This window comes from Excalfactoria chinensis, chromosome 3 (assembly GCF_039878825.1).
Source record: "Excalfactoria chinensis isolate bCotChi1 chromosome 3, bCotChi1.hap2, whole genome shotgun sequence".
In the NCBI taxonomy this organism is placed as follows: domain Eukaryota; kingdom Metazoa; phylum Chordata; class Aves; order Galliformes; family Phasianidae; genus Excalfactoria; species Excalfactoria chinensis.
In genome coordinates, this window is record NC_092827.1 from 68,919,201 (window position 1) to 68,947,093 (window position 27,893).

A 27,893-nucleotide genomic window follows, 5' to 3' on the forward strand; every position below is an offset into this window, starting at 1 on the left:
GTGTCTGTGCTCAACCGTCCAGCTTCCCAGGTAGTGGTAGCCAGAAAACAAATTAACTGGGTTTTGCTGAGTGCATAAGCAAGGGTATCCCGAGATAGTCCTGGTGGCAGGGGAGCGTCACATTTATCACAGCTGTCCATTCTGGCTATTTTGATCACAGTGAAAAAGTGTGTGTTTTACTGATGCTCATCTGTCTTGTAGCAGTGTCAGTGAGGAATGCAGTGCTGGTTGGTCTCAGGGGAAGAGGTGTGCAGACAGGTGACCGCTGCTCTCTGCCCTGGCAGTTTGCTGTGTATGTGCTCTCTCCCAAAACCACCTCAGGACTCAGAGCCTTTCCTGCCAGCACCAGTCGTTTCTTAGTTGCGTATTATTGCCTCGCACATGCTGCCAGGACCCACTGATGGGGAGGCTCTGTGGCAGAGATGAACCCCTCTTTTCACCTCGGTCCAAGACAGGATGCTGAAGGCTGGCCTGCTGCATGCTGCCCGGTACAGCCTCTCTTTCACAGCTCTGCCTGCAGCCTGGCCAGCCAGGGGAGCTGCCAGCGAGGGCAGCATCAGCTCCTCAGGCACCAACCTGGGTTGATACTCATTTCCTACCTCAGGACAGGGATACAGAAGTACCACACTCTCACATAAAGCTGCTTTCACATTTTTCCACACCGGGGGTTGTCCAGTAACGCTGGCTTTCTTTGTCTCCAACCAGATCGTGGCTGCTATATTTGCTATTGCAGGGATAGTGATGATGACGTACGCTGATGGGTTTCACAGCCACTCTGTTATTGGGATAGCCCTGGTGGTGGGCTCTGCCTCAATGTCTGCTCTCTACAAGGTAAGCACACCTGGGTCTTCCCACAGGAAGGTGTCTGGCCCGCATTGCTGCCTACGTGCTCCCTTCACACTCCCCTTGCCCCAAGCAGGGACAGGACATGGGAAGCTGCTGGAGCTAGGCTGCCTGCCCCCCAGGGAAGTGCAAGACTTACAGCAGCCCGTGTGGTTTTGTCTTGTAGGTTTTATTCAAACTTCTGCTGGGCAGTGCAAAATTTGGAGAAGCTGCCTTATTCCTGTCCGTGTTGGCCATCTTCAATGTCCTCTTCGTTACCTGTATTCCTGTCATCCTTTATTTTACCAAAGTGGAATACTGGAGCTCTTTTGACATCGTTCCCTGGGGAAACCTCTGCGGATTTTCAGTTCTTTTATTGAGTGAGTACACAGGGAACCTTTGGGCTGCTCAGGGTGGAAGAATGTGCCAGAAATTGGCCACAGATGGAAGCTACAGCTCTCTGACATAACGTAGACAATTTGCCTTCTTCTAAGTTTTAGCTCAAGAAGTCATGGGGGGCCCATTTCTAGGTGAAAATGACCCTGCTCCTGCTGCTATGGGCAAACCCAAGCACTGAGGCCATCATTAAAAATGCTGTGAGATTACACCACAAAGCTTCTCCTTACCACTACACCTTGAGATCATCAGTACCACCCAAGCCAGAGGTTAGGCCCTGCCCATCAAGGCCAGCCTCTGGCACCTCTGCTGACAGCAAGAATCAATAGCTAATGGCCATTCCTAAGGGACAAGCACCTTTTGAAAATGTAGCACTGCCTGGCACTGATGGTCATTTGGTAGCTGGCCACCTGTCTTCTGCTACAAGGGGAACTCAGCTTAGATGCTGAATCCAGGCCTTATTGTTTCGTGATCATCAAAAGTGCGATGCTGTTCCTTGCTAAACCAGATGTGTTGGCAGTGCTGACAGCTTGTCCCTAAACTGGGCAATAGTTTCACATCACCCAAAATATTCCTTTCATTTCTGCTGGAAATAGCCCTTCTCCAGCCCTGTCCTGAATCGCTGCTTCTTTTACCTTAAGTAGTCACAATACATGTATATGTATTACCAGAAAGCTGTGCCTCAGTGCCTACTGACCAGATCAGTACAGGCCAGGATCTCTTGAAATAAATAAATCTATGAATACATCCAGACATAAGCAACTGTTTGGCTGAAATCTCCTGCAGGGGAAATATTGCCTTTCAGCAGAGCCATAGAATCATGGAATGGCCTGGGTTGAAAAGGACCTCAAAGGTCATCTAGTTTCAATCCCCCTGTCACGGGGTAGTGTCACCAGCCACTAGACCAGGTGGATTAGTATAGAAAGCTGGAAGGGCCAGGAGTCCACCCACATTACCAAGCACTGCGCTGAGAGAGGGGTTGTGCCCAGACCTCACCCCAATCCTGGCATTGGCACCAGCAGGTCAGAGCTCCCTGTGAACAGCAGCATCCTGGGCAGATCCCTGCTTTCTGTATGGAAAACATACAGAGGGAGTAAATAAAGCAAAGACATTTCAAGCAACATTCTCTTTGCTTAGTTTCAGTGCAGTAAAAAGCGGTTTTCTTTCCTTCTTCAGCATTCAATATCCTACTGAACTTTGGAATTGCTATTACGTACCCCACCTTGATTTCTCTTGGAATTGTACTGAGCGTCCCAGTCAACGCGGGTAAGGATTTCTGACTTGTGCACCTTGATGAACACATTGAGGTCTGTGGCCTCTCAGATAGTTGCTGGGGATAAAAGCAAAGACCTCCGTGCAAGACATTTAAAAACTTCCTTTAGAAACTTAAGGAGATGGCACTGATTCAAAATGTACGCTCTAATTGTTATAGTGTAGAATATTGCACAACTATTACGATTTCCACAATTGCTTTTGAAGTTACTGCCTGGAGAAGGCGGGTTATTGAGAAACAAACTAGATTTGACATCATCTATCTATAGGCTGGGATAAAACCTCTCCGATGACATAGAAATCAATTCATAATGATTTTTTTTTTCCAAGCATGCTTAATGTCAAACTGAAACAAATAGAATTGCTCACCCTCTACAACAATCACGTGTCTGCCCTGGTAAATAATTCTGCAGGTGTAGAGACTGCAGGGCTGTGAGGGCGGACAGGGGAGTGCAAACCCAGCCCACCACAGCCCTTACCTTTCTTGGATGGGCATCATAAAAAACAACAACACACTCCTATGTTACCATTTACACTTCCTTGCTCCTTAAGTGAATGTGGGACTCACAGGCAGTGCTGGCAGGAGGCTGCCTCCTGAGGCTCTAATCATGGGAGTTAAAAAAGCCTTGTAATGTGGGCAGCTCCCTCTCCTCTCCCAGAGCAGGCTCTTAAATCCATGCCTGCTGGCTGCCCAGACAGGTGCTTGCCTGCCACGTGGCACAGCTCCAGGGACACACAGGCGATCTCAATTCAAGAGCCACAGCGTATGGCTTAGTGAGGCTCTCTGAAGACCTCTGCTTAGTGCTGACTAACAGTGGTAGTGCGATGCCTTTTCACTCCAACACAATTCTGGCAGCATGTGAGAGGCTGCTGCAGGCCCCAGCTGCAGGCAGTGACCCCATTTGTACCCTGAGCCCCCAGACCTGCTGTCCACTCCCACTTGGGTTGTGCCCTGCCCCACAGTGAACCTGCAGGCAGAACGTTTTCCTGCTCACTCAGGCCAGCCTTCAGAGCCGGGGATGGGGGAGGGAAGGGGTTACTGCCCTAACGCTTTGTCCCACATAATAACACCAGTTCAATGTCCCACACAGTTGTTGATCACTACACGAGTGAAATTGTCTTCAACAGTGTCCGAGTCATCGCCATCGTCATTATCGGCCTGGGCTTCCTCCTGTTGCTCTTGCCAGAGGAGTGGGACGTCTGGGTAATAAAGCTCCTCACACGTCTCAAAGTCCGAAAGAAGGAAGAACTCCCCGAAGGGAACGGAGACGTCGCTTCAGGACTGCCCAACAAAAGCCGGAGAACTCGCCCCTCCATGTCATCCTTTGCTCATTAAATGCTCTTTTTACCAAAACTCTGCGGTTCCCTTACACGCGATGACGCAAAGGTCTTTTCTTGGGAAGAAGCACACCTGATCACCACGGTGTACATACCTGTACAGTTTTGATATGATCACCATCTAAGGCATTGAGTCTTGGCATGTCCAGTTTGCTTGTACCTTTTTCACATCAGACCTTTCACATAAGTAGTACACTGAAAAGAAAAAAAAAGAACTGCAAACCAAGAACCTCTCTTCTCTTTTTAAATGAATGTAACATATAGTCAAAATATATTTGCATAGGTTATTTTAAAGAATGGTTTTCATGAGAAGTGGGGCATTCTGTGCATTAGGTACCGAACGATGCATTGCACACTGTGATTTAAAAGAAACTAATGCTATGCTACATCACGTGTTTATTTTTGACCAGAGCTATACTCTGAAAGGTTTAAATGGAACCAAAAGGGAATCTTTTGGGGGACAGGAAGATGGGGGGAGAGTAGAAGGAAGGAAGGTTGGAAATGACTCTGCGTAGCTGAGCGCGTGCTGTGCTGGAACCGGAAGAAAATTCAAGTACTAAAAGCACTTGCACTAAAGTACTAGTGAGAAAGCAGTCCAGAGCCCAGATCTCCTTGTACTGCACATGGATGTAGTTCACGTTTAGAATCATGCAAGAGAAATCCAGTGCCTTCTACAGAACTCTTGTCTTTATCCGTGGAGAACCAGGCTCTGCTGTGAGTGGCAGCACTGCAGGCTCGAGCTTGCATCCCTGGGCAGCCCAAGGTCCCACTGGCACCAAGACATGCCCAGGCTCCAGGGGCTGCAGGCTTGCGTGCAGGGGGGCCTGGTTCTCATCTCGCACAGGTTTTACCCCTGTGTGGAGTTGCACTTGATTAACATTAGCGTGAGGAAGGGAAGTCTTGGTCATGTGTGGGAAAATCAGACTGAAAATAACAGAGCAGACAAGAGCATGGGTTGCTGATGTATGGTCTGAGAACACAAACTAAGGGGTGAATCACCAGTTGCTTTACTCCATAATTGTGAGTGTGAAGAGTTAAAAATGTAATATATTTACATCAAATGTAACACTTTTTATGAAACTTGTAAGCACCAGGATGTTTACTTACGCGATTTTGGTTCGCCATTAAATTTCTATCTGTGATAGATCACATGCTATGTAAAAAAAAAAAGGGGGGGGGGAGGGAGAAAGGTTATAGTTTACTATTTTTGAAGTTTACATTGTTGCATACAAAATGAGAAGTGTTCCTTTGAACTGCTGCCATAGCCTAAGGGTCCCTGCTGCTACCGAGGCCCTCTTTGTCACGGGCAGGGGTGGCATCCACTTCAAAACATTTTAGCAATTCAACTTTGGATTCCATTATCTGTTTGGCAAAGCTAAATAATAAAAGATTTTAAACTCGGCTTCAGGCGGTGCTGTTTCCCTCTCTTGACACTCTACACTGGCTTTGCAGTGGGCCACATCTGGTCAAAGCAATTAGGTGGGAAGGATGAGACCTACAAACCTTCGGTCTTGCAGCCCAAGCTACAGTGCAGGAGGTCTACTCCCTGCTCACACTCCCACTGCCTTTAACACAAACTCCTGCAGGCAGCGACCATCAGCACCATCGGGGGAAGCCCAGAGCTGTCCTCACCCTGCTTCCAAATTTCTCTGGGAAGCAGGAGTGGGTAAGGTATAGCACATGTACAGTGCTAATAACTAGTGTGAAGAAGCTTGATCTCAAAGCTCCCAGCTTCCAAAGTACTTCATCTTTGGGTGTATCATTTTGCCACTGCATGGTAACTGTTGAGTCACTGCCTGAACCACTGATTGAGCACCTGGGGAAAGGACCCGGTCAGCACTGGGAGCACAGGTGAAGGTAATTCAGCTGTGTGAGCAGAATGGGTGGAGCCCAGCTGCACCTCCCTTAGATCTCATTTAAGGGCTGACTGTTGCTGGGGAAGGATATCTGGTTGGAGATCTTTCTCTTCTGGGTCTCTGTCCTCAGAGATGGGTGAGTACTTTTTCATTGTAGCACCTTTCTCTTGTGCTAGTTCCTAGAATTATAGACTCAGAAGGTTGGAATGGGTCTACAAGCTCATTTAGTCCAGCTGTTCTCCTGTTACCCTTCCTTTGTTATTGCATCTCCTGTAATGCCTTTCCATTGAGTTGATCTTCCTGATAGTTACAGTCACCCTCAGAGCATCCCACATCTCTCCCCATGCTCCCTGCTTGAGGTGAGGCCAAGAACAAGTGTGTTACTTTCCATCATCCCAATAAGTGGCATTCTTTGTTATCTTTGCAATCTGTTTTATTGTGCTGTCCAAAAGACAATCAGAAATGCTCTGAATGGTGTTAAGAGCTGCATTGAATGTGCACTTAGTACAGACTTGTTAACATCCAGTGTAGATCACAGGGGAGTTCATGGTACTGCAGTGGCCAGCAGCATCAGTAAAACTGTGAGGTACCAAATACTGCTTCTACTGCTTTATCCTTCCAGAGAGCAGCCTAAGCAGAGGCACAGGCTGGGATTTCCATCAGTAATTTATTACAGTCTCTTTCTTGTGCAAACTAGATTGACCCATTTTAAGCTGCTCTGAAGTACACGCAGGCAAATCAACCAGATGATTTGACCTGTGTTTCTCCAGGCAACATCTTGCACTGAACACCTGGCTTGAGGGCAGGCAGATGCTCAGTGAAACTTTCCAGACAGCAAAGCCTGGAGTGTAACTAGGAGGATGTCAAGAAAGCAGCACATCCATATGGGTATGTGTATGTAAGTGGCAAAACTTCACAGATTTGAAGCTGAAGAATTACAAGAACTGGAGTCACTGGATCTCACTAGAAGGACAAGGTATAGGAAGGGAAAGATCTCCTGGCAAGGCACTTGGTGCCCCTGGGTCAGCTTTCAGGTAAGGGCAAGATTGAACCTTTTTGATCTGGGACCAGTAAAGAATATACTGGACATACTTGGTACCTTGGAGATCAGGGCTGAGGCAGTAGAATCATTTGAGTCAGAAGGGGCCTTTAACAGTCATGCAGCCCAACTGCCCTGCAATGAACAGGGATGCCTACAGCTAGACTAGGTTGCAGTTGACAGGGTCCCCTGCTTGCCTCAAAGACCAAAGCACAGCATGCAATCTCCACAGCACAGTGATTCAGTCCTGCTGTTGGGACTGAATACATCCCTGCAGGGCAGCACCACAACCTGAGCCTAGGAACAGTGCTTTGAGCCTTTTATGCCTCTTAAGTTGAGATGCTCCTTGGCAAAGGCTAAGACTGAGAAGCTGCCTTCATAATCTGGTCCCTGTGAAAGCCGTCCTTGCAGAAACAGCCAGCTGTGATGGATTTTGATGGACAAGTTTAATTAGCTCACTGCTATTAGAAGAGAAACAAGCAGATTTGCTTCATTAGCTGCCATGTTTTAGGGCTCTTCTGTAACAGCCTGCATCTTATTTAAAAGTCTTAAACAATAGAAAAGGAAATTAAAAAGAGAACTTAAGGAACTTTGGAAAGCGGAAAGAAGGAATAATTGAACAGATGCCTTCCTACAGCCCAAAAATCTTCTTTTAAAAGGAGATTGTGTTCCAATCCAAGGACGGGATCAGTAGATCAAACTAAAGTTTCTGAAGATTAAAAAGCCCCGTACAACCTCTTCTACCTGAAACTCCTTTGGGGCAAAATATGTTATCCATCTTTTTATGCTCATGTTTTTTCTAAGAGTGACCGTCAACGTTTTTCCCACACACATCACTAAGATGCAACCAATGTGCTTTTCAGTAATGAAGAGTGAATCTTTTAAAGGAAAATTAGAAGTCTGGAACCTGCAGAACTTGTACTAGTACCGTACTTAAGAACCTGTCAGATACAATCTCTGCAATGAGACTTATTGGAAACTTCAGAAAGCTGAGTGCAATGCTTGCCATTCATCAAAAAAGGACCAAATTGAGAGTGTGGGAAGTCACTCATCCTTAAGGCTCCATTGAGCACAAAAGGACAACTGAGAGACTTGAGACTTGCTCCCTTCCTCCTTTCCATAGGGGAAGGTGGCCTTTGCTTTTATTCAAACATTATTTATACCAAATGCAACTTCTGCTGGTACCCAAAGCTGGTTTCCAGTGGAGTCCAAGCAGTAGGATTGGCAAGGACTTAAAGATGTGAACTTCAGCTTTGTTTTTCTGCCCTGGTAGCCACTATCATACACAACGGACCAGCAAACACAGATCTGCTGTATCCCAGCAGAAGATATTGCTGCCCCTTTGGCTTCTGAAGCTGCCAAGTCCTTGATGACTCCAGCCTGGCGGGCACACACAGGAAGGTGTATAATATTGTTCTTTTGATTTTTGGTCAATGATACATTCTAAATGCTTTCCCAAAGCGTAAACAAAACCATCTCTACTCGTGTGATTTTTTTATGTGACCAAAGGCATGTTACTTGCTAGCTTGGCTCCAAGGAATGTTGGCACTGATACCTGAAACAAATAGCTACCATGTATGAGAGCAACAATGCCTTTGTGCATGTGAAGGCAAACCCATCCAATACAGCACACTTAAGCTCTACTGAAATGATAGAAAATTGTAGGATGTGTTTCAGTCTCTGTGAGAAGCAGAAATCCTTTCTTACATTTCAGTGTGTAACATGCCATGGTAATTTGAAGGCATTCAAAGGAGACTCATGACTTTCCTTCTTCCATCAAAATAGCTTTGCAAGTTGCAGTCTGTTTGTAGAATGGGGAGATTCCCATCTCCCCATCTGAGCTTTCTTACAAGAAAATGAACATCAACACTGCTGCACAGCAAGCTTGTCTCATCCCTCAAGGGCTTGGAGAATTGTTAAGTGGGAGCTAGCAGAGGAATAAGAATTAGTCTGTCTTCCTGCCTTTCTATCACCTGCTTCTGCAAAAATGCTGTTTTATTCCTTATGAAAAACTGATTTAAAAAAACAAAACAAAACACTGGCATTAGAAACAAGTGCTATAATTCACATAAATGCCTCATCACCTTAAAGAATCTTAAACAGCTGGGGGTGGTTTTTGAACTGCATTCTACATGGTACTCCATTGATGTCCATGAAAGGTTACACAGGAAAGCAAGCCTCTCCTCAGTAGGCTTCAGATCACTGAACAGAAGTCTGAAGAAGGTGAAAATGACAGTTCTGTCTATTTTTAGTTAGTTAGTTAGTTTCTATACCAGCCAGCTTCATCTATCCTTATCAAATTCCCTCCAGCGCCCTTGCCCTATTGCAGTCAGAGTGTGTAAGAAGTCAGTCCCCTTCTGTTTATGAGTTCCTGTTAAGTACTGAAAGGCTACAGAGAAGTCCCCCTGTAGTCTTCTCTTCTTCAGGCCAAACTGAAGTACAGTTCTCTCACACTATGTTTTTGCAATTAATTTTATTAAAAAGTCTTGTTGCTAAAAAACAGTGCCCTGTGCCAGGGTGGTGATTAATGGTTCTATGCCTGGGTGGAGGGTGGTAACAAGTGGCATCCCCCAGGAATCTGCCTTGGGACCGGTGCTCTTTAACATCTTTATCAATGACATCAATGACGGAATCGAGTGCACCCTCAGCAAGTTTGCTGATGACACCAAGCTGAGAGGTGTGGTTGACACAGTGGAAGGAAGGGATGCTATTCTAGAGGGACCTCAAAAGACTTGAAAGGTGGGCCCAGGTGAACCTAATGAGGTTCAACATGGCAAAGTGCAAGGCTTTGTAGTTGGGCCAGAAGAATCCCAGGCACAAATACAGACTGGGAGGAGCAGTCCTTGAGAGCAGCCCTGCAGAGAAGGACCTGGGGGTCCTGATGGATGAGGAAGTTAACACGAGCCAGCAGTGTGCTCTTGCAGCTCAGAAAGCAAATGGGATCCTGGGCTCCATCAGATGAGGGGTGACCAGCAGGGACAGGGAGGTGATTGTCCCTCTCTACTCCGCCTCTGTGAGACCCCATCTGGAGTACTGTGTCCAGGTGTGGAGCTCCCAGTACAAGAAAGACAGAGAGCTGTTGGAGAAGGTCCAGAGGAGAGCCACGAAGATGATCAGGGGACTGGAGCACCTCCCTTACAAAGGTAGGCTGACGGAGCCGGGATTGTTCCGCCTGGAGAAAAGAAGGCTGCGGGGTGACCTCATTGCAGCCTTCCAGTATGTACAACAGCTCAATGGGGCTAAAGGACTGCAGGCAAGGAGACATCTGTGGTAACTGGAAGGCAGAGCACTCCCTCAGGCCCTTCCCGCCGCCCCGCCTCCCCGTGTCACCCGGCGCATGCGCGCTGCGCCACTTCCGCGCTCCTGACCTTCGCTGCCGGTGTGGGCCGGGCCGGGCCGCTAGTCCGCCGCGTCGCGGCTGGGATCATGGCGGCCCCGACGATGGAGGAGAGGAAGGCGTGCTGGGCGGCACGCGACGAGTTCTGGCAGTGCCTGGACAAGCACGCGGAGGACGCGCCGCGGTGCGAGAAGCTGAGACGGTCCTTCGAGTCCCTGTGTCCGCAGCAGTGGGTGAGCAGAGCGGGCGGCGCGGGCAGGGAGCGCGGGCCGGGGGCTGCTCCCCGCTGTTAGCTTCAGGCCGCAACCCCGCCTCCTCTTACTGTGTGCCCGCCTGAAAGGTCGGTCCGTTTTCTGCTTCTAAGCTCCGCTCGAGGAGTGGAAGGCCGCGCTGAGCTCTGCCCAGAGCTGCCTGTTCTCCAAGCTGAACGAGCCAGCCTCCCTCGGCCTTCATAGCAGAGGTGTTCCGGCCCTCTGAGCATCTTCATGAGCTTTTTTTCCTTTTTCAACAGGTTAAATACTTCAACAAAAGGAGGGATTTTTTAAAATACAAAGAGAAGCTGGAATCCGAAGGGTTTCATCCTCCAGAATCTGCTGGAAAGTCTTAGGAACTGTGTTTATTTAAGTACAGCTACTCAGCATAGATCGGTGGCCAGAAGGAGCAGCAGAAAGCAACACAACTGCTGGAGTTCAAGAACTGGTGACCCATCCTTCTAAAATGCAGACTGCTGCTGCAATGCAATGCAAGGCCTCACCTGCCTGCTGAAAGATGGTCATGGACAGATTCTTCATGAGTATGAGACCAAGGAATACAGTGCAGGGCTGTTCACACACCCAAGGCTTAGAGTTTGTAACTCCAATCATGGTTTGCAAGAATAAACGATTCTGTGATAGCATTTATTGTTCTTTTTAGAACATGGAAAAGTGCTTTTTTTTACTGAAGTGGATCAGCTCTCCCCAATAAAGCTTTTCCAACTTTGCTTCCTTGTCAGATGGAAGTGGTGATGTGTAAGTATGTCATTCACATTTGTCACTGTACAGGTATTTCAGAGTACTTGAAAATATAGCCTAAGGCCGATAACAGTTTACAGAACAGCAGCCATCTAAAACACCTCATGCATCCCATCCATAGAAGCTGTAAGTCAGCTTTCAGTCCACTTCTAAGTAGGACCATGATTTATCTCACATTACGGCTTTCTGTGTAATTTAGTGTTTATCATTACCTTACACTGAAGCAATTCCAGTAAACAATAAGCTTGATCACAAAAGGCACTGGAATTTACTTACGCTATGAAAAATTACCCATACACCCATATCAGGTGCAATGTATATCCCTCCCCTCTCTGGGTGCTGGAGGCATTCAACACTTCACTCCGCATACAGGAAGTATTGATTGCGGTTATCAGAAGGCACAGCCTGAGTTCCAAGCACGGCTGCCACAATCTTGACTGCAGAAGAAATCCAGTAAAAACGTTGATGTTCACCAAATAGCACCGTTACACACCACATACAACATAAATGGGATTTACTACCAATGCAACAGTTTTATTTAGGGAGGTCAAATATTAAGGCATTTAAAAACCATTCTCAACTGCCGAAAATGAAACATGCAAATTGTCAGAATCCTCATTTGCCCTGAGTTGTATCTTTCTCTTCGGAACCCCATGCTGTAGCACCATAAGAAGCCACCTAGATGTACTATAAGGCACGAAACTCTTGGCAGTTATTTCTGTTGTTTGTGCTTGATCACTTGTTGCCTTGTGTATTCCCAGATCAGCAGAGCTCCACTGACATGAACATTGAGTGACCGAATAATCCCCTGCTGAGGAATTTCCACACAGACGTCCAGGTGGTGAATCAGGTTTGCTGGGATTCCTTCATGTTCGTTCCTAGTGAAGAAGAAACAGTGATTATTTCTGGGAGAAGACAGCAGATGTGAGGGTCACAATAGCGATTAAATACTATTTGGAAAATTGACAGCTCTTAAATATGAGCAGAAGTTGTTATTTTTTGTGAAGCAGGGATGTATCGCTGAAACAGAAAACCTGAATGTGCAACCTGAGTAAGCTAGAATATAGGAAAACCAATAGAGCATTTCATCTGCATTTCACTGGGTCAGCAACAGCTGAATGCCCAGCACTAGGACTCCCTCCCTGCCTCCATTTTGAACTATCCATACACTGCAGAAAGCAGCTGTAACTCAGCCGCCTACTTGTGCTGAGGTCTCGGTGTGAGGGAATGTCAAGCTCATCAGTGTCCTGCAGTGTTTCACCTCTTCAGAACAAGCACATCAGAAGATACCAAAGGTTTTCAATAACTAAAGCTATGCTTTTAATTAGAAGAGGACAAGGTGATGATGAGAACTACATTCTGAAGACAAACTACATACCTGTAGATATCATCCATAGCAAGCAAAGCCAAACTCTCTGCTGTTTCCTGATTCACTTCCAGTTACAATCCCACCTTTACCAATAACACTTGATTTTGACACGACCAGACTATAAGTAACAGAAGGGCATTTGAGTGGACAGTAAGGCTGATTGACAAAAGGCGCATGTTCTTACCCCAGCAATAACAGTGACTTCTCTGGAAAGCAGTATTCTGTAAGATCGTAACTTTTGGCTGTCTGCTCCACACCAATAGCAGTGTAGCCTTCTGTTTTCTTCTGCTGTAAATAATCAACCAGCTGAGAGGGTTTCACCTGTCCAAAAGTAGGCAAATGCACAAACATTTAAGTAGTGCCACTTGTAAAGCTTCTGAGTTACTTCGAATAAAGAAAAGCAATTTCTCTGGCCAGTTTTTATACACAAATGCGTTTTATCACCCAAGTTCTTCAGTGGTAAAAGGCACGTAGTGTCACAAAAATTTACCCCATTAATGCAGTTCAATTTCTATGCTTCTGACAGCTACAAGCCTTGAACAAGTTCACTCGAATGCAGAAGAATCCCTTTTGTGTGAAGGCTGCACGTTTGTTATTTAACCACGTTTTTGCACAAATCTTAAAGATCCATCTTGAATCCCTCATTTTTCTAAGCTACCTCTAAAAGCTGAGCACAGTTTAGCTTCAGGCAAGTTCAATGGCTGAGTAATGGACTTCGATAAATTAAGTGCGGTTCGACTCTTATAAATAAACATCACATTCTGCTGCTCCACTTAATTACAGTGATGTAAAGTTATCAGATTCTTTGTTATGAGGGTGACCCCAAAGGTCACTTCAAAATACTCTATTTTAAGCGTCAGAAATGACAGCAGGAGCTTGTTAAATAAAAAGGCTCATTTTTTTGCAGGAGGAAACAGTAAGAGACTGAACTATGTATTTGATGCGTTGAAGGCTACAGCTGAGCTTCTGAGCTGCTAAACAGTTTCCATTCACCTCAACAAGGGGGAGCCACTGCTCTGCAGAAACGCTCAGATGCTGGAACTGCTTGTCCTGCACATAATGAAGGCTGCCAACAACTAGCGCAGATGCTCCAAATATTTCACTTGTACGGCATAAACCTGCAAGGGAAGATTTGATGTCGTTTTTGTATAGTAATCAGTGTAAACGCTGAGCCAAGATATTTTAGCAAGTAAGAAGGAACAAAGAATCTGAAAAAAAATCAGTTTCAGTACTTTCTAGATCTGTTTCAAAAGGTTATACCTTTCTTTCTACCTTACCAGAAAGAAAATGTTTAGTAACTAGGCAGAAAGATGAAAATTGTAAGAGCTCTACATCTGGCAACGTGCTTCTACACTGCTAATCACACTGTAGCGGCTCACTGTACAGCCTTGTTGGGGACAGACAGAGATGGCACAGCACATTTAAGCTCTAAATCCAGTACCAGTTAAACAAAAGACTTGGGAGAACGGCACATTGCTGCACTGCAGCACAGACAGCACCAGCTTGTGGGCCTATTTTTCTGAGAACAGCAAGCACAACCTAATAAATTGCTGCAAATCACATGATTTACAGTGAAGTCCTACTTAATTAAGGCATGCTATGTGTCAGCATTACTGTATTTCCTAATACAAGCTACAGAATACTCCTGAAACAGTTAACATTTCCTTTTGTTATGTTTTTGCAGGATAATCATCTCTTTCTCTGGGTAGTACTACATTAATTTTCTAGTACCAACATACTGAATGTTATCTCTTTCACATTCATCCTTATTAGCCACCTGTGCTCCAAGTTCTACACTAGAAGTAGAAAATCATCCATTCAAGCTTACCTCCTAAATTGGTAGGTTTATCAATAAGTGATGCCACCACAATCAGTCTGCTGTTTGATTTACCAAGCTTAGCAGCACGGTCCTGCAGTACCATTTCCAGGTCTGAACTAGGGGTACTGTGTTTCCAGGGTATGATCTTTTTCTGAACATCAGTCCACTCTGTTTGGCCATCTGTGTCAACTGAACTTGAACCTACAAAAACAAGCATCACTCATATGGACGTGCAAGTGGTAGTAAAGCTAGTGCTTCAATAAAGATTTTATACACGGTAATACTGTAGACAACATTCAAGCCTTTGCTCATACAGATTCAAGACTACTACAGTGGGATAACATAAGGATCGTGTGCATGCTAAGTTCAGATTCAGTACAGAAATTTACAGCTATTACATCACAAACTAATACTTCATTTAATATACACCAGCTGTAGTTTACCTGTGTCTTGCTGAGACCAATCACTTGGTTTTAGATCAAGAAGTTCAGCTCGAGAATGATACCACTGAAATGCTGGTGGCAAAGGAATGTCAGTGAACCTCTCAAATTTACAGAGGGGGATCCATTCGTCCTCAGCAACTTCTGAAAGGCGTGGAAGAGTATAAAAGATCGTCTGCAATGTAACACAGCATTATTAGCACAGCAACACTCGAAGAAAGCAAAACAGATAATTAACCTCAGGGCAAATTTATAATGCACATCATAATGCTTGGTACGTTACAGATCTCTATCCCACTCACATTTAACAATGAAGTTCAGCAGCTTGTTGTTTTTGTTGTATTTTTCCTAAGAACAGAAGTGTCAAGAATTCTAATAACTCCTATGTGATTCAGGTCTATAGTCAGCAGCAGAACTTGTCCAGACACAAGTAGAAAATGTGATTAACTCCCACACAGATGGGCATGTTTGTCACGCTCACCTTTTCCTAACTGACACAGGCTTTTAGCACAGAACTAGAGAATTAAGCTGTATTCTTAATGTAAAACCCATGACAAATTAGGTGAAGTTACTTTTAAATGAGTAACAGTTGATCATTATTTCCCCTACATTACAACATACAGAGAGAGCTAAAAATATACTTGTGGAACCATGCAAATATGATAACAATGGTGGTTTTTAGACTTGCCTCTAGACTATAGTCCTCAAGTGGATGAAATGTTGCAAAGAAGAAATGATCCTGGATTCGCTGCCAGTTTCTTCTAGCATTCCTGCAGTTGCAGAGAGTAATGCATGATGCACAACAAAACAAATGCAACGTATTGAATTTTCTTAGTAGTCAAATTGGGAAAGGGCAAACTGATTGTAATTACTATATATTGTATGGAAAATAAATGTTTTAACTGTTAAGGGCCAATTTTAAAGCTACAGCACCCAAGAAATAGGTTTACATTTCAAGAAAGATCTCTAACATCTCTCCAAACTCTAACAGAAGTCAGTCTAGAAACAAAGAGTATCTCATCTACGTCTCACAAGGAAACTGAATGTTAGCCCACAGCCTATAGCTGAGAGACTTTTGGTTACCAGAGCCCATTATAGCATAAAAAGCCATAGGTCAGAAAGCTGTTACTAACCCTGTACCATGCATGTTTTCCACTTGTTGAAGGCTCGATTCAATAACTGGTGTCAGGGCTTCAAATTCTTCCACATCCAACATCCTGCACATAGCCCAGATTTTTTTAAGCGCAACCAGTGCATAAAGTCGGACGCTGAAATTATGGTTGAAACACCACTGCAGAACTATCAGGAGGGCTTTCTTCACAACTGGCTTCTACAAAACAAAAGACTTTCATTTCCATTAAGTCCTGATGTTTTGTTTCGAGCAGTAAGTGGCCCAAGAAACTGGGTTCTTTCCTCTGAAAACAGTCTTTCAATCCAAAAGCTTTGACAGCATCTATATGTGCAGATACGTAATTTCCTTCTTTCTGTTCACTATGGTACAAACATACAAACCCACGTGTGTTTTGAAGATGCATTGGGTTGCTTTAAAGATTACTATTCTGCATATACAGAAACTCTCACATAACTTGCTGAACTTCTAGTGCCCAGGAAGCTTATCTCGCAAATGTACAGAACTGCAGAATCACCGAGGTTGGAAAAGACCTCTAAAACAGAACAAAGCTTCCAGATAAAACAGAATCTAAAACTAATGTGGACTAGCTATTTCTAATGAATTCCATGATTATCATTACGCTTCCAGGCTAACTGCATCTTATTTCATGCAAATTAAGTAAGAAGAAGGAAAAACAAACCCAGGTGCATCCACCGCATGCTTAATTGAACTGGAATAACTGTTCTAGAAGAACTCACAGGTAATCAAGGCCCTGTGTATCCAAAACACTTACTGTTACTAAATGTTGGCTAAACGGCATGTTACAGCCATAGCCTGAAGAGTTATTTTCCATATCAAAGGTTATCCGAGGAGGAAGTAATACAATATTTTTGAAGACAACAAAAAGGGGTTTTACTTCACACATTCCAGTAAGTGCAACTGAATAAACATTTCAATAAACCTTACCTTCTCCGGGGTATTTTGAAGAATGGTGTCAAAATGTGAGAACACTGATAAAAACGTACAGATGCTTGTTTTAAGCTTTTCTTCATCCTAAAGGAAACAAGAACTCAACAGGTAAGAGATACGGAGGTACGCCTCTTATTAAGTGTACGTACATGCTTTCACAGCAGGTTCTGCAGCTGCAGTATCTATAGTTTTATATCAACACTTATAAAAATACTGCTTCCATGGCAAAGCTCACTAAAACACTAAGTCATCATATCAGAATCACATCTTTCCTAATGCTGTTTTCTTTTCACAAACACATGAAAGCTTCCGCAGAGCTCCCTAAGCAACATCTTCCTGTGTGGTGGAGTTGGTGCAAGCGTGTGTTTACCTACTCACCTCAAATGCACAACACTAATATACATTCAAGACCATTAGAACAGGCTATTTACTATTTTGACAGATCAAATCTTAAGAGTAATTACTTCAAGAAGTATCCAAAGACAAAACTGAAGCACTAGTGAGTCCATTCCCCACTTTATCCTTTCCTGACTTTTGGGTACCATGTGCAAAATCTGCCCAAAACAAGACTTCATGCTTTTTTGTTCAAATTCCTTTAAGTGAATGCCAAAGTTCTTTCTTACATAGCAAAAGCAGTCCCAGAACTTATTGAGGAACTGTGGATATTTATGTAGACTCAAGATAATAATCCATTCTATGAAGTACTTCACAGATGCTTGATTGTTACCAAATCCAGCCTGAAAGACTTTGTCAAGGATTCCACACATGAAATTCTAAGGAAGAAAAACCAACAGACAATCATTTAGTAGATGGTTAGAGTAATTTCCATAAGATTTTTTTTTTCTAGCTCTATAATAATATTAGAAATACTTTTGATAATCAAACTAAAAAAAAATAAATGTAGGATTTTCTAATTTCTTTATTACACAGAATCGTAAGTGTTGGAAGGGACCTCCAGAGATCATAGAGTCCAACCCCCCTGCCAAAGCAGGTTCCCTACACCAGGTCACACAGGTAGGCGACCAGGCAGGTGTTGAATATCTCCAGAGAAGGAGACTCCACAACCCCCCTGGGTGGCCTGTTCCACTGAAATTAGTTAAATTATGCAATTTAACTAACACGGGTAATACTCACAGGCAAAAGGCTATAAACAAGGCTGGGATCAGACAGCAAATTGCTATAGAAGCTCTGCTACAGCACAGGTAAGCTAAACAGTGCTCACATTAGAAACACGTACCACATCATGCTCTATTCCTCGTATGGAAGAACTGAGGAAAAGAAGGCTTGGTTGGTTTTTGTTTAAGAACACACTCCTCACAAAGCATATTTAACATTCATATTTTTAATTGGTGCATGGAGACTACTAGAATGACCAAACTCATGGATACTATTGTACTGTAAGACAACAGTAGCACTATAGGAGAAAATGAATGAGTCACAAGGCTGCCACAGTATGTCCTTAGCACCCGCTAACACTATTCACATTGAAAATTAAGAGCTATATCTAACACCCACAGAGACACTCAATATTTCATGACTTCATGACATTTATTTTTCAAGCATTTTATTATGAGGATGCATTATGTGAAACTAGAACTTCTGAGTTCTCTGGATTTTCACAAAGTAGTAGCATTTCTCCTGAAAAGCCTGAAATCAGATGATGAGCAAAAAAGCCCTAGCGAGGCTCAGCAACCCAGCCTTCAATCTTCACAAGTGCAAGATTCAAGTTTCAGTGACCTCCGAAAATGCATTGGCCCAGAGTGAGATTACATGAAACTTATATGTCAGCCACAGAGATCAGGTGTCCTTTATACTCTGTTGTAAATTAATGCATTCAGTATTTCTCAAAAGTAGAATAAAAAACCAAACAAACACATTTTAAAGAATTTAAAGTGAAAAGTAATACCTGATCCAGCTTCGGAAGAAGAACTAGGAGTGTTTGCCATACCCGGTTTTTAATTCTATGCTGTAATGAGTTTGCATAATAGCGTGTTCTAGTTCTGGACACCAGTTCATCCTGAGAGTAAAGTAAAAGTATTATTACATATCCTTCCTTTAAAACTGAAACATATTCAACTGTATTTAAAGAGCATCTACTGAACAGCTAGTATAAGCTTTATACACGATTCGGACAAACACATTAGCCTCAGTAACATAGAAATAACATTTTGGGTCTTTTTCATGGGAAGCAGAAGAAACAGACAGTCCCACTCTGTGTTTTTAGTTAGGAGCATTAATGTTAGGTGCGGTACTGAGAATCTTCACAGAACAGAAAGATGAAGATTTATGTGGGGCGGCACCTATTGCATATGAACAATTAAACCAACACTGGATAACCTGGGGAATTAAGACTCAAACTGTCACATAGTTTCATGAAGCCAGAAGTGAATATCCTAGGCTAAGAGATCAATACACAAACTAAAGCATTTCTGCTTTAGTCTACATTTCAAAAGGGGTCACGATAGCCTGTAATTGTAAGAGAGGAGCCTGTAACTGCAGCTCCAGTTCTGGGGCAGAAACTGATATTTGATTTTGCTTTACAAATCTCATATTAATGTTGAAATGCATTTTTTTAGTTTACATGCTCAGCATTCACATTTGAGAAAGAAATGAAATCTATTTTAAAGCTCAAGTCACGTTTTCCACTTGCTCTTATAACACCAACACTATCAGCTACTCTCTACTGCAGGGAATGAATAAAGGATCACCAATTTCTTGTTCTTCAGATAAAAGTAGAATAAAACACTACCAGAATGCATGGGTTATGTAGTCAGTTACCAATGATTTTACGCTAGTGCCAGTACATAAGCAGTTATAACAAATGAAAATCAGACCCTAACCTTCTCCATTAATATGATTTATAAGGGCCTTCTCGCTATTCCAAAAGTTCTTTGCAGTTGTTGAAGTGAAATGAAGCACTCTGAAATGCAGGCTAAAGGAATGTTCTTCATGGAGTAACAGCTACAATTTGGATAATACTCATTGAAGCTAGAACATCCCCATTCTTATAGGACACATTCATAGAGACTATACAAACAACTGCAAATAGGCCCTTTTAGCTGCAAGGACTCAGCATTTCAGTAGTTCCATTAACACCACATTTACATGCAAGGCGAAACTTACTTTCTCAAGTAGTTTGATGACAATGTCTTCCATAAAGCTCTTATGCAAGATATTTGATCCATCCAGCAAGCACAGAAATTTAACAGCACAAATCCGTACATAGTGATCATCTCTGTTTGTACTGTAAGATATTAATTTAAAAGTCATATGTTTTGCTCAGATAAATTCTAAAGTAGGAAATATAAACAGTATCCTCAGCATGCATACAGTGCTCACAAATGTGAGAAAAACTGGGCTACGCAAGAAATCAAAGCTCATCTTTTAAGATGGATGCATTTTGTCATTTGGGTAGCACCAAATAGACTGCCAAATTCTGAAATGTACTGTAAACACTGCAAATAGGTTGGGAAATCCAGGAAGTGGAACTAGAAAGCAAAACAAAGTAAGCAATCCATTTCTTATGTGTAATCTTAGGGCTGTGGTGTTGTCTACAGTGACATGACAGATGATGCAAACAACCCAAACCAGAACTCTGAGATCTTTCCATCATTGCTTATGAAGAAAACATGACTTCCAGTTAACTTGCCACTGCTTCTGTGTATGGGGCTTTAATATCATATAAGTGCTTGAAACAATGTTCTTCAAATAGCAGTCTCATTAAAAGGTTTGGTAAGTACTGTGCCTACAACCAATGCTGAGAAGACGAGCTCCAAATGTGGCTGCATTAATTAAACCCTATGTTTAACTGCCACGTCTGCCAAAACGAGTTACATATCAGCACAGTATGATAATCTATCTGCATCCTCATGTACAACTTTTCTGAGGTAAAAAACAAGGAAACAGTTATTTCAGCCCCCTTCAGGTTGACAGATTATTTTCTTGAAAATACTTATTTTCTATATTCGGTATTCGAATGTGATGTGATATCACTGCCTGTTACTTATATTTAAATCTACAGATATACTACCATCTATCCTCATGCTGTAATCAGCATCACTATCAATTAAGACAATCCACACTAAACACCGTAAGATACATACCTCTCAGTAACAATGTTTGCTGCACACTTTTCTCCAAGATTTTCTATGAAGGCATGCACATCCTGGATAAGCCTGAAGAAAAAAAAAGACAAAGCAATAAAGTTTGCAGAAAAGCTTAGAAAATAAACTTCTCAAAAGCTAAAAGAAAGCAAAGAGCACAAAATTAGAAGAAATAATCAAGTATGTGGATCTGATTAATTGTTTTTATACCTTTGATCTCTTCTAAATACAGTTCCGAAGACACAGCCCTCAGTGATAAGTTCACAGTAATTCCCAGCATTTAAGAAAGCATTTCTCTCAGCACCTCTGTTATCACACGTTGGAAGTATCCATGATTGACAACAATGACTAAGGACTACGTTGAAGACTCCAGTTTTTGTAGTGGACATATCTATGAGCTTGAGTATTATCTGAAAAGAAGAAAATGAAGATTAAAAGTCAAATTTCCACAAAAGCTTGTATTACTATAAACTACTACAGTATTAACTTATTTTTTAACTAAAAGAAGGGAGATTCAGATTAGATGTTAGGAAGAAATCCTATACTCATACGGCAATGAGGCACCAGCACAGTCTACCCAGAGAAGCTGTGATGCCCCATTCCTGGAGGTGCTCAAGACAGGGTTGAATGGGGCCCACAGCAGCCTGAGCTGTTAGAGGGGCTGCCCTGTCCACAGAAGCTTTAAGATCCAACCTAAGCCATTCTGTCACCCTATTACTGCAGGTGTGAGCCCCTCCTGCACCTGAGATCCCCTTAGGTTAATGTTGTCTTGAATTGATTTACAGTTCTGTTTATACTGACAAGTGAATGGGTAACAACTGGCCCAAGATGCTTATGTTAAAAAGACAACCAAACAAATGGTTATACAAACCTAAGCAGACTTTTCATTAATCTCCTGGGAAATGCAAGAAATGCAGCTGAGCTTGCTTTAGTGAGTACACAAAGCCTGTGCTTCCAAAGCAAGTCAGAAAAAAACATTCAGTAGTTTTTTTCCTTATATGTATCCACATCACTAGTTCCCTTTAATAACGATTACAACCATGTTGAAGTTCATGCTTGTATGTAGGAAATTTAGGAAATCTGATCATTAGCACAATTAACATTTGTGTAATTATAAGGTAAAAGGAAAAAATAATAATAAAAAAAAAGCAGAAGAAGAAATGAAGCCTAAAACCACAGTGCTTTGGGTAGCTCTTTGGAAGACCTTCTGGATTATATTTAGCAATACTTCCTTTTTGGCTCCAAAGTATTCCTTCATACCACCGCCTCTAATCGTTATGAAAAGTCAAAGCACCGTGGCAGACAAAATGACACTCCTGTAGTCAATCAGCATCAGGCACTTCATTTTCTTCCTGTCTCTTTACCTAAAACTAAATAGCCATTGCACTATGGTCAATGGCAAAGAAAAAGGCTGCTGAGGAATGGAATAAGAATATATGTAAGTAGACATTTGCTTGGCAACTTTATCTTTACTTCCTTAGGAAGCAACAAGAAGGTGGCTCAACCAGATCCCCTTTGCTGATTACAGGAGATCTTCATTACCTCCCAATACCTGAAGCTGTGGTATGCCTCACTGCAGACAATGGAATAGCTGTCATGGAGATTCAAGTCTCAACACTGGCAAAATAAACCTCACTTAATCATAATGTCTGAAATACACTGAAGTTTAAGACAGTAATTCTTAACATTAAAGAAAAAGAAAAAAAAACAGCAAAAAAGAAAAGTTACCTAGCTGCAGCTCAGTTGCCACATACAATTGCCAAATAATCATTAAAAGACAGATCTAACAAGTTTCTAGAACTTACAGGTATTTACCTATCTTTGTACACACATTATTTTGGCTTGGGATCACATTAAGGCTCCAAATGCAAAGCATTATTTGCTGCTTAAAACAGATGACAGCAATGTTCACTTCAAGAAAGTGAGATGAAAATAGAACTGATACATTATTTATTGTTTACAAATACGAGTCTGACATCAGGACACAGTTCAAGGCAAAACTGCAATCCGATCCAGTGTAACTTCTGTGCTAAGTGAAAAGCAACAAAAGACAACAATACTAAGCATACATATGTATGGATAGCTAATTTATGAAGTATTAATGCTCTGGTAAATGTCTTGTTGCTCTGCACAAACATTACTTTCATGGCCAGAGGAAAAGCAATAAAAGAAACAAAAAACCCACATGAAGTGTTATTTAGGAAATAAATATTCTATGCCTTCCCAAGATGAATCAACATCGCGGTACTGAATACAGGGGCTCAAAATGACATAAAAACCACCATGACAAAGGGAAGGACTTCTGAGCTACAGAAAAACATGTATCTTCCAAATAAAAATAGTAAAATTCTTTGTTTGTCTTCTAAAATATGGAAGCAGTTCTACAAGGTGGTGTTAAATTCCATTCTAAGGTGAGTTTATTCTGTTGTTTCTTACACCCGGATACTTAGGGGAAAAAAAATAAACACTGTATTAAAAAAAACCAAAAAAGTAGTTAAGTAGTTAAAAGATCCCTTATTTAATAGCATCTATTTAAGCTTTAAAGGGCTGCAATTTTCCATCTAAGGAAATATTTTCTTTAAGACTCTTAGAAAAATTTCCCAGAATAACAACAGCTTCTGTCGGTGGCAGGTGGCAAATCTTGAATACAAAAGTTCAGAGCAAGTGCATAACACAAGTATAAAACAGAGCGAAAAAAAAACCCTATGCTTTAGTGAACATAAATCTGAAAAATGTGAGAAACGCTGCTTTCTTTTTCTGTGCTACGTGAACAAACAATAGATACATAAAGTCTTTCATTTAGAAGCCTTTACTCTGAAACTGCTCTAGCTGGCTAACATCGAAAGCTAACAATACCTTAAAAACATGCACTCTGATCTTTTGTTTGTATTGCACTGCAGATACCCTCCAACTGTTTGCTGTTACCTTGAATAGTGGAAGAGAAAAAGCAGACTGAACATGAAGGTTTCTTTTCACTTTCCCACACAACAGAGCTAACACTGCTTTTTGCTTCACGTTCCACTTGTTCATCCTCAACCTAATTCTCAGATCTTGATCTCCTATCAAACCAGTTTCTTTAAGAAAATGAATATATATATATATATCTCTCACCATAAATGCTGAAGAGAAAGTGAAAAGTAAAAAAACACATTTTCAGATCCAGATAAATTTTATGTTTATTTCTCACAAAAGGGTTCTTAAACTGACCTCTTTTATCTTGGCATATGCTTGGCCCTTAGCACTTGCAGCAGTGGCTAAAACGTCATTATCGAAGACGAAGCGAACAAAAGCTTTCAGATTGGACCAAAATATTAGCTGTGTATTGCTCAGAGAGGATATGATTTTCCAAGCCAAATTGAACGCTTCTATGCAGAGAGACTCCAGTGAGTTCAGAAGCTGAGAACAAAAGGAAAAAGCGTGTTAAATTTAACAAAACAAACACACCTTATAGTATCTCGCAGTTGTTTCATCTTTTACCTTGGGAACGAGGACTTTCATGCAATCAAACACAGGTAAAACTTGGTCTGAAGGAAGAATAGTTAGGGCTTCCAATGCAGACTCCAGAATTTCTCTTGACCTTTCAGCGGTTAACAATGACAGTTCTAAAGTTCCTTCTTCATACTTTTGAGCCAACATTGGAAACTTATTTAAAACAAAACGCAGGCAAATCCACTGATCACGTACATAGCGTGCAACGATTCTTCCCCATCCCTGAGATGATGTTTCCTCACATAGACTGCAAAAAAAAAAGCCTCCTTAAAAACGTGTTGTATTTAATCATTGTGTATGTTCCTATCTACTATGAACAGTTTTACTGTACTTACTATACTTAAGACACTGAATTTTTCACAGGTTAAACGGGAGACTGGACAAAACCATTGACAGAAATACAAAAATAAAGTTTCCTAAACACAGAAAAATCAGTTCTGAGCTCAGGTTTTCTCATTAGTTATAAACTCCTGAAAGAGTATTCAGAGGAAACATCACCACATGCTTTCTGTACTTTTATTTTCCTCAAGTATTTGCTTTTTGACCCTGCAGCTTGCTCTGGACTTCCCTCCCTTTCCCAACTGTAAATAGTTTCTTTTTAAACTAATTTGCGTACATGCTATGGCTTTGTGCAGTGTACAGATAGGTAAGGTGGCCTAAGTATCAGCAACATTCAAAGCTACCTCTGGTTATATAGTACTAGAAAAGTGAAGTGCTTCAACGGCACTGAACTGTGTTAGAGAACTTTGGGCCTGAAACACTATGGCTGTTTCAATGCTCTAGATACAGAACAAAGACAGAAGAGCAACTGAAGGGAATATTTGTGCTCAGAACTCTTCGTTTTTACTTTGGTGCAAAGTAATCAAAGAAAAACAATACAAAAAAAAATAAAAAAATAACATCTTAATCACTGCTCCACCCTCTAAGCAAACTTATTCTGGACTATTTCTCAACCTGCATCACAGACTTACCCACTTTTTTCTTCAATGTAAGATGGTTTCTTTAATACTTCATTAAATCGGGAAAAGGCAGTAAATCTCTTGAGAGCATCCACAGAAGGCAGATCTTGAAGGTGTGCTTCAGGTTTCTGATCCACTAGCTCACAAACTACTGTGAGCGAGGCTATGCTAGTTACTTTTCTAATTTGTTCCTTAAGCTTCAGCTCCTAATAAGACCAAATTAAAAACAAACAAATAAACCAATCAAACACGTATCCATTTCTTCTCTAATACAACACAAACAACCAGCTGATACATACGATAAGAAAACAAAATGTCTTAGGAAAAAAAATTGTCAATAAGCACATAGTTTCCTAATAGTATTAAAAGCTCATTGTTGTTTAAATATCTGCAAAATACTTTCAGCTGTCCAGAGGACAGAAAACATTTTCCCATCTGAACTGACCGACATTGGATCTTTTTTTTCCCTACTTAAATAAGCCTGAGCTGAAAAAGTCCTGTATCATCATGACAATATAATTCTCATTGAATTCAAAAGAAGTTGTAGAGGCCCCACTGAACACTGGCTGAATCAGAGAATGTTTGTTTTGAAACTAATGGAGTATTATAATTCATGTAGCCAAAGTAAAGAGGTTCTGTCCTTTCTTAGAGAAGTAAACCTGGCGAATCCAAACCTTACAATGTTTTCACTGCGCTATTAACTGTTCTTGATAAATCATTCAACCCAGAAAATAGCAAAGATTAAAACAAGTACTTGGTGGGCAGAATCATCTTCTCCTTTTAAATGATAATAATGACTTCTTTGCCTTTTGAAAATACATTTTGGATCTATTACCCTAATTAAATACAGCTACATGACAAAGAAACACAACAAAAGTCAAAGCAAGGCTGGGCTCTAAAATACCTTCTTCATTGTGTGTTCAAGCTAATGTTACAACATACCAAAGGCATTTTTGTTTAGATATAACTTCCCAGGAAAAAACAGCTCATATTTGAAGAAAAATGCTTTTGAATACATACAGTCCATGACAGTGAACTCCAGTTTTCAATTAAGTTGCACCAACTTTTTTTCTTTTTAAGAAGCAATTTAAGAAAATAAACCTAATAAAAATCTCAGTTACAAATATTTTCTATTGACACTGTGCTGCCAACTACTTAGACGTGTTGGGAAGTATACGCATACACAGGCATATTACTTCATCTTATAGATATGATTATAATTCCATGTACTTATGTTAATCAGTAACTGCTGTCTTATTTACTTTGTATCAGTATTTACTGCTCTAAGTAATACTGAATTACCTCTGTGGAATTTGTCTCCCGAAAATTATGAATAGAGGCATTAGCCAGGGATGAGATGAAATTCTTGACAGTCGGTAACTTTTTTGAGCTGAGCTGCAAGCACAAATTCACAATCTCTGGAATTAAAGCTAAGTATAGGTCACAACGATCCAGGTCACCAACCTATGAGACAGGATACAAAGGCAAACTGAAGCATTAAGAGGAAGAACCAAACTGAAAGCAGAAAACTAATGCCAACAGTGATTACAGAAGGAAAACGACAGCAGTCACTGCAGCTGAAAAGCTTTTCCTTTATTATCATTTTTAAACTCAAGGAACTGTACAACAAACAAAAAAAAATCCTTTAGTTTTAACAGTAGCACCTTCGCAATTTCACCATCTTTCAGACTTTGAAATTCTTATGATTCAGCTCCAACACTTGCTTCGACGCAATACCACTTCTCTTATCCTTCTTCTGTCACACTTGCATTTCAGGGACTGCCTGTCAACCTCTCCTTCTTCCTTCGCATTTCCCTTTCTCAGAAGAGTATGAAAAGCATGAATTGAAAGCAGCCTGGAGCCGCAAGCTTCTGTCCTTTGTTTTTGCAGAAATGGGCACTTGTGTTATCGATACTGCACTGTTCTCTCACAGACTTACCTTTTTTTTCATCTCACCAAACACAAGAAGTGACTCTGACTTCTACTATCACTCCTGTTCATTTTTCTATATATATTCCTCCACAAATTCCACCTCAGCCAAAATTGTTTTTAAGCAAATTGACTTTTTAGGCATTAATAAAGTTGGTATGAAAGCTCAGACGCTGGTAAATCAAATTACCAAGCAAAACCACACCAAAGGAAGCCTCCAAATAATTACTTACCGTACTCAACTCATTTGTAGTAAGCCGCCGCAGTATAAATTCAAGAATACTCTCCACAGGCATTACTAGAGATTTCCGGATAAAAGACAATACCTCATCTGTGTACAAAGGAGAATAGATATGTTAGCACAAAGAAGCACACTTTCTTAAGGAAATGACACCATTCAGATTTAAGTTACAGCGCTGATATTACACAGTAGTAAGTATTCAAATACCTGAGAACACTTAAACATAGCTCTGTAGGCACACACCAGAGTCCCAAGAATGAAGCCAGGTGATGTCCTTTCTTTGGATTTAATAGGAATTAAGTAACAAAACCAAAAACACACACCCACACCGAACCCAAAGACCACAGTGATATTTGCCAGTTTTTATTGCACACTCATTCTGGTTCCACCCCTG

General features: G+C 41.6%; 3 protein-coding genes across 6 annotated transcripts in view; 2 read left to right on the forward strand and 1 right to left on the reverse strand.

Annotated features, from left to right (window-relative positions):
* SLC35F3 (solute carrier family 35 member F3) overlaps positions 1–5,231 on the forward strand; it is a 143,722-nt gene extending 138,491 nt beyond the window's left edge. For 3 of the 4 annotated variants that reach the window (XM_072333368.1, XM_072333370.1, XM_072333372.1), the window contains 4 exons: positions 706–831; positions 1,010–1,202; positions 2,395–2,484; positions 3,582–5,231. In XM_072333368.1, coding sequence (XP_072189469.1) covers positions 706–831; positions 1,010–1,202; positions 2,395–2,484; positions 3,582–3,826 — 654 coding nt within the window. In that variant the 3' untranslated portion in view covers positions 3,827–5,231. The remainder of the gene's footprint in view (positions 1–705; positions 832–1,009; positions 1,203–2,394; positions 2,485–3,581) is intronic. The other variant, XM_072333371.1, reaches the window with a different exon arrangement.
* Positions 5,232–10,086: 4,855 nt separating this feature from the next.
* COA6 (cytochrome c oxidase assembly factor 6) lies at positions 10,087–11,039 on the forward strand. The gene is made up of 2 exons (XM_072332171.1): positions 10,087–10,293; positions 10,572–11,039. Exons 1-2 carry the CDS (start codon positions 10,150–10,152, stop codon positions 10,665–10,667), a joined length of 240 nt encoding a protein of 79 aa, XP_072188272.1. The 5' UTR covers positions 10,087–10,149; the 3' UTR covers positions 10,668–11,039.
* A 540-nt stretch (positions 11,040–11,579) lies between these two features.
* The window catches only part of TARBP1 (tRNA guanosine 2 -O-methyltransferase TARBP1), a 29,425-nt gene continuing 13,111 nt past the window's right edge, over positions 11,580–27,893 (reverse strand). Inside the window, exons 13-30 of the mRNA XM_072332170.1 lie at positions 27,492–27,589; positions 26,632–26,793; positions 25,342–25,535; positions 24,359–24,617; positions 24,089–24,277; positions 21,092–21,291; positions 20,882–20,953; positions 19,902–20,022; positions 18,685–18,795; positions 17,402–17,551; positions 16,776–16,862; positions 15,832–16,028; positions 15,387–15,468; positions 14,702–14,873; positions 14,268–14,459; positions 13,433–13,557; positions 12,624–12,760; positions 11,580–11,948 (exon numbers count right to left, since the gene is read on the reverse strand). Coding sequence (XP_072188271.1) covers positions 11,783–11,948; positions 12,624–12,760; positions 13,433–13,557; positions 14,268–14,459; positions 14,702–14,873; positions 15,387–15,468; positions 15,832–16,028; positions 16,776–16,862; positions 17,402–17,551; positions 18,685–18,795; positions 19,902–20,022; positions 20,882–20,953; positions 21,092–21,291; positions 24,089–24,277; positions 24,359–24,617; positions 25,342–25,535; positions 26,632–26,793; positions 27,492–27,589 — 2,714 coding nt within the window. The 3' untranslated portion in view covers positions 11,580–11,782. The remainder of the gene's footprint in view (positions 11,949–12,623; positions 12,761–13,432; positions 13,558–14,267; positions 14,460–14,701; positions 14,874–15,386; positions 15,469–15,831; positions 16,029–16,775; positions 16,863–17,401; positions 17,552–18,684; positions 18,796–19,901; positions 20,023–20,881; positions 20,954–21,091; positions 21,292–24,088; positions 24,278–24,358; positions 24,618–25,341; positions 25,536–26,631; positions 26,794–27,491; positions 27,590–27,893) is intronic.

Bases quoted from the DNA above. Each gene is read 5' to 3' on its own strand.
- COA6 (XM_072332171.1), top strand. From the start codon at position 10,150: ATGGCGGCCCCGACGATGGAGGAGAGGAAGGCGTGCTGGGCGGCACGC. The intron at 10,294-10,571 runs GTGAGCAGAGCG...CTTTTTCAACAG, and splicing joins CCCTGTGTCCGCAGCAGTGG to GTTAAATACTTCAACAAAAG.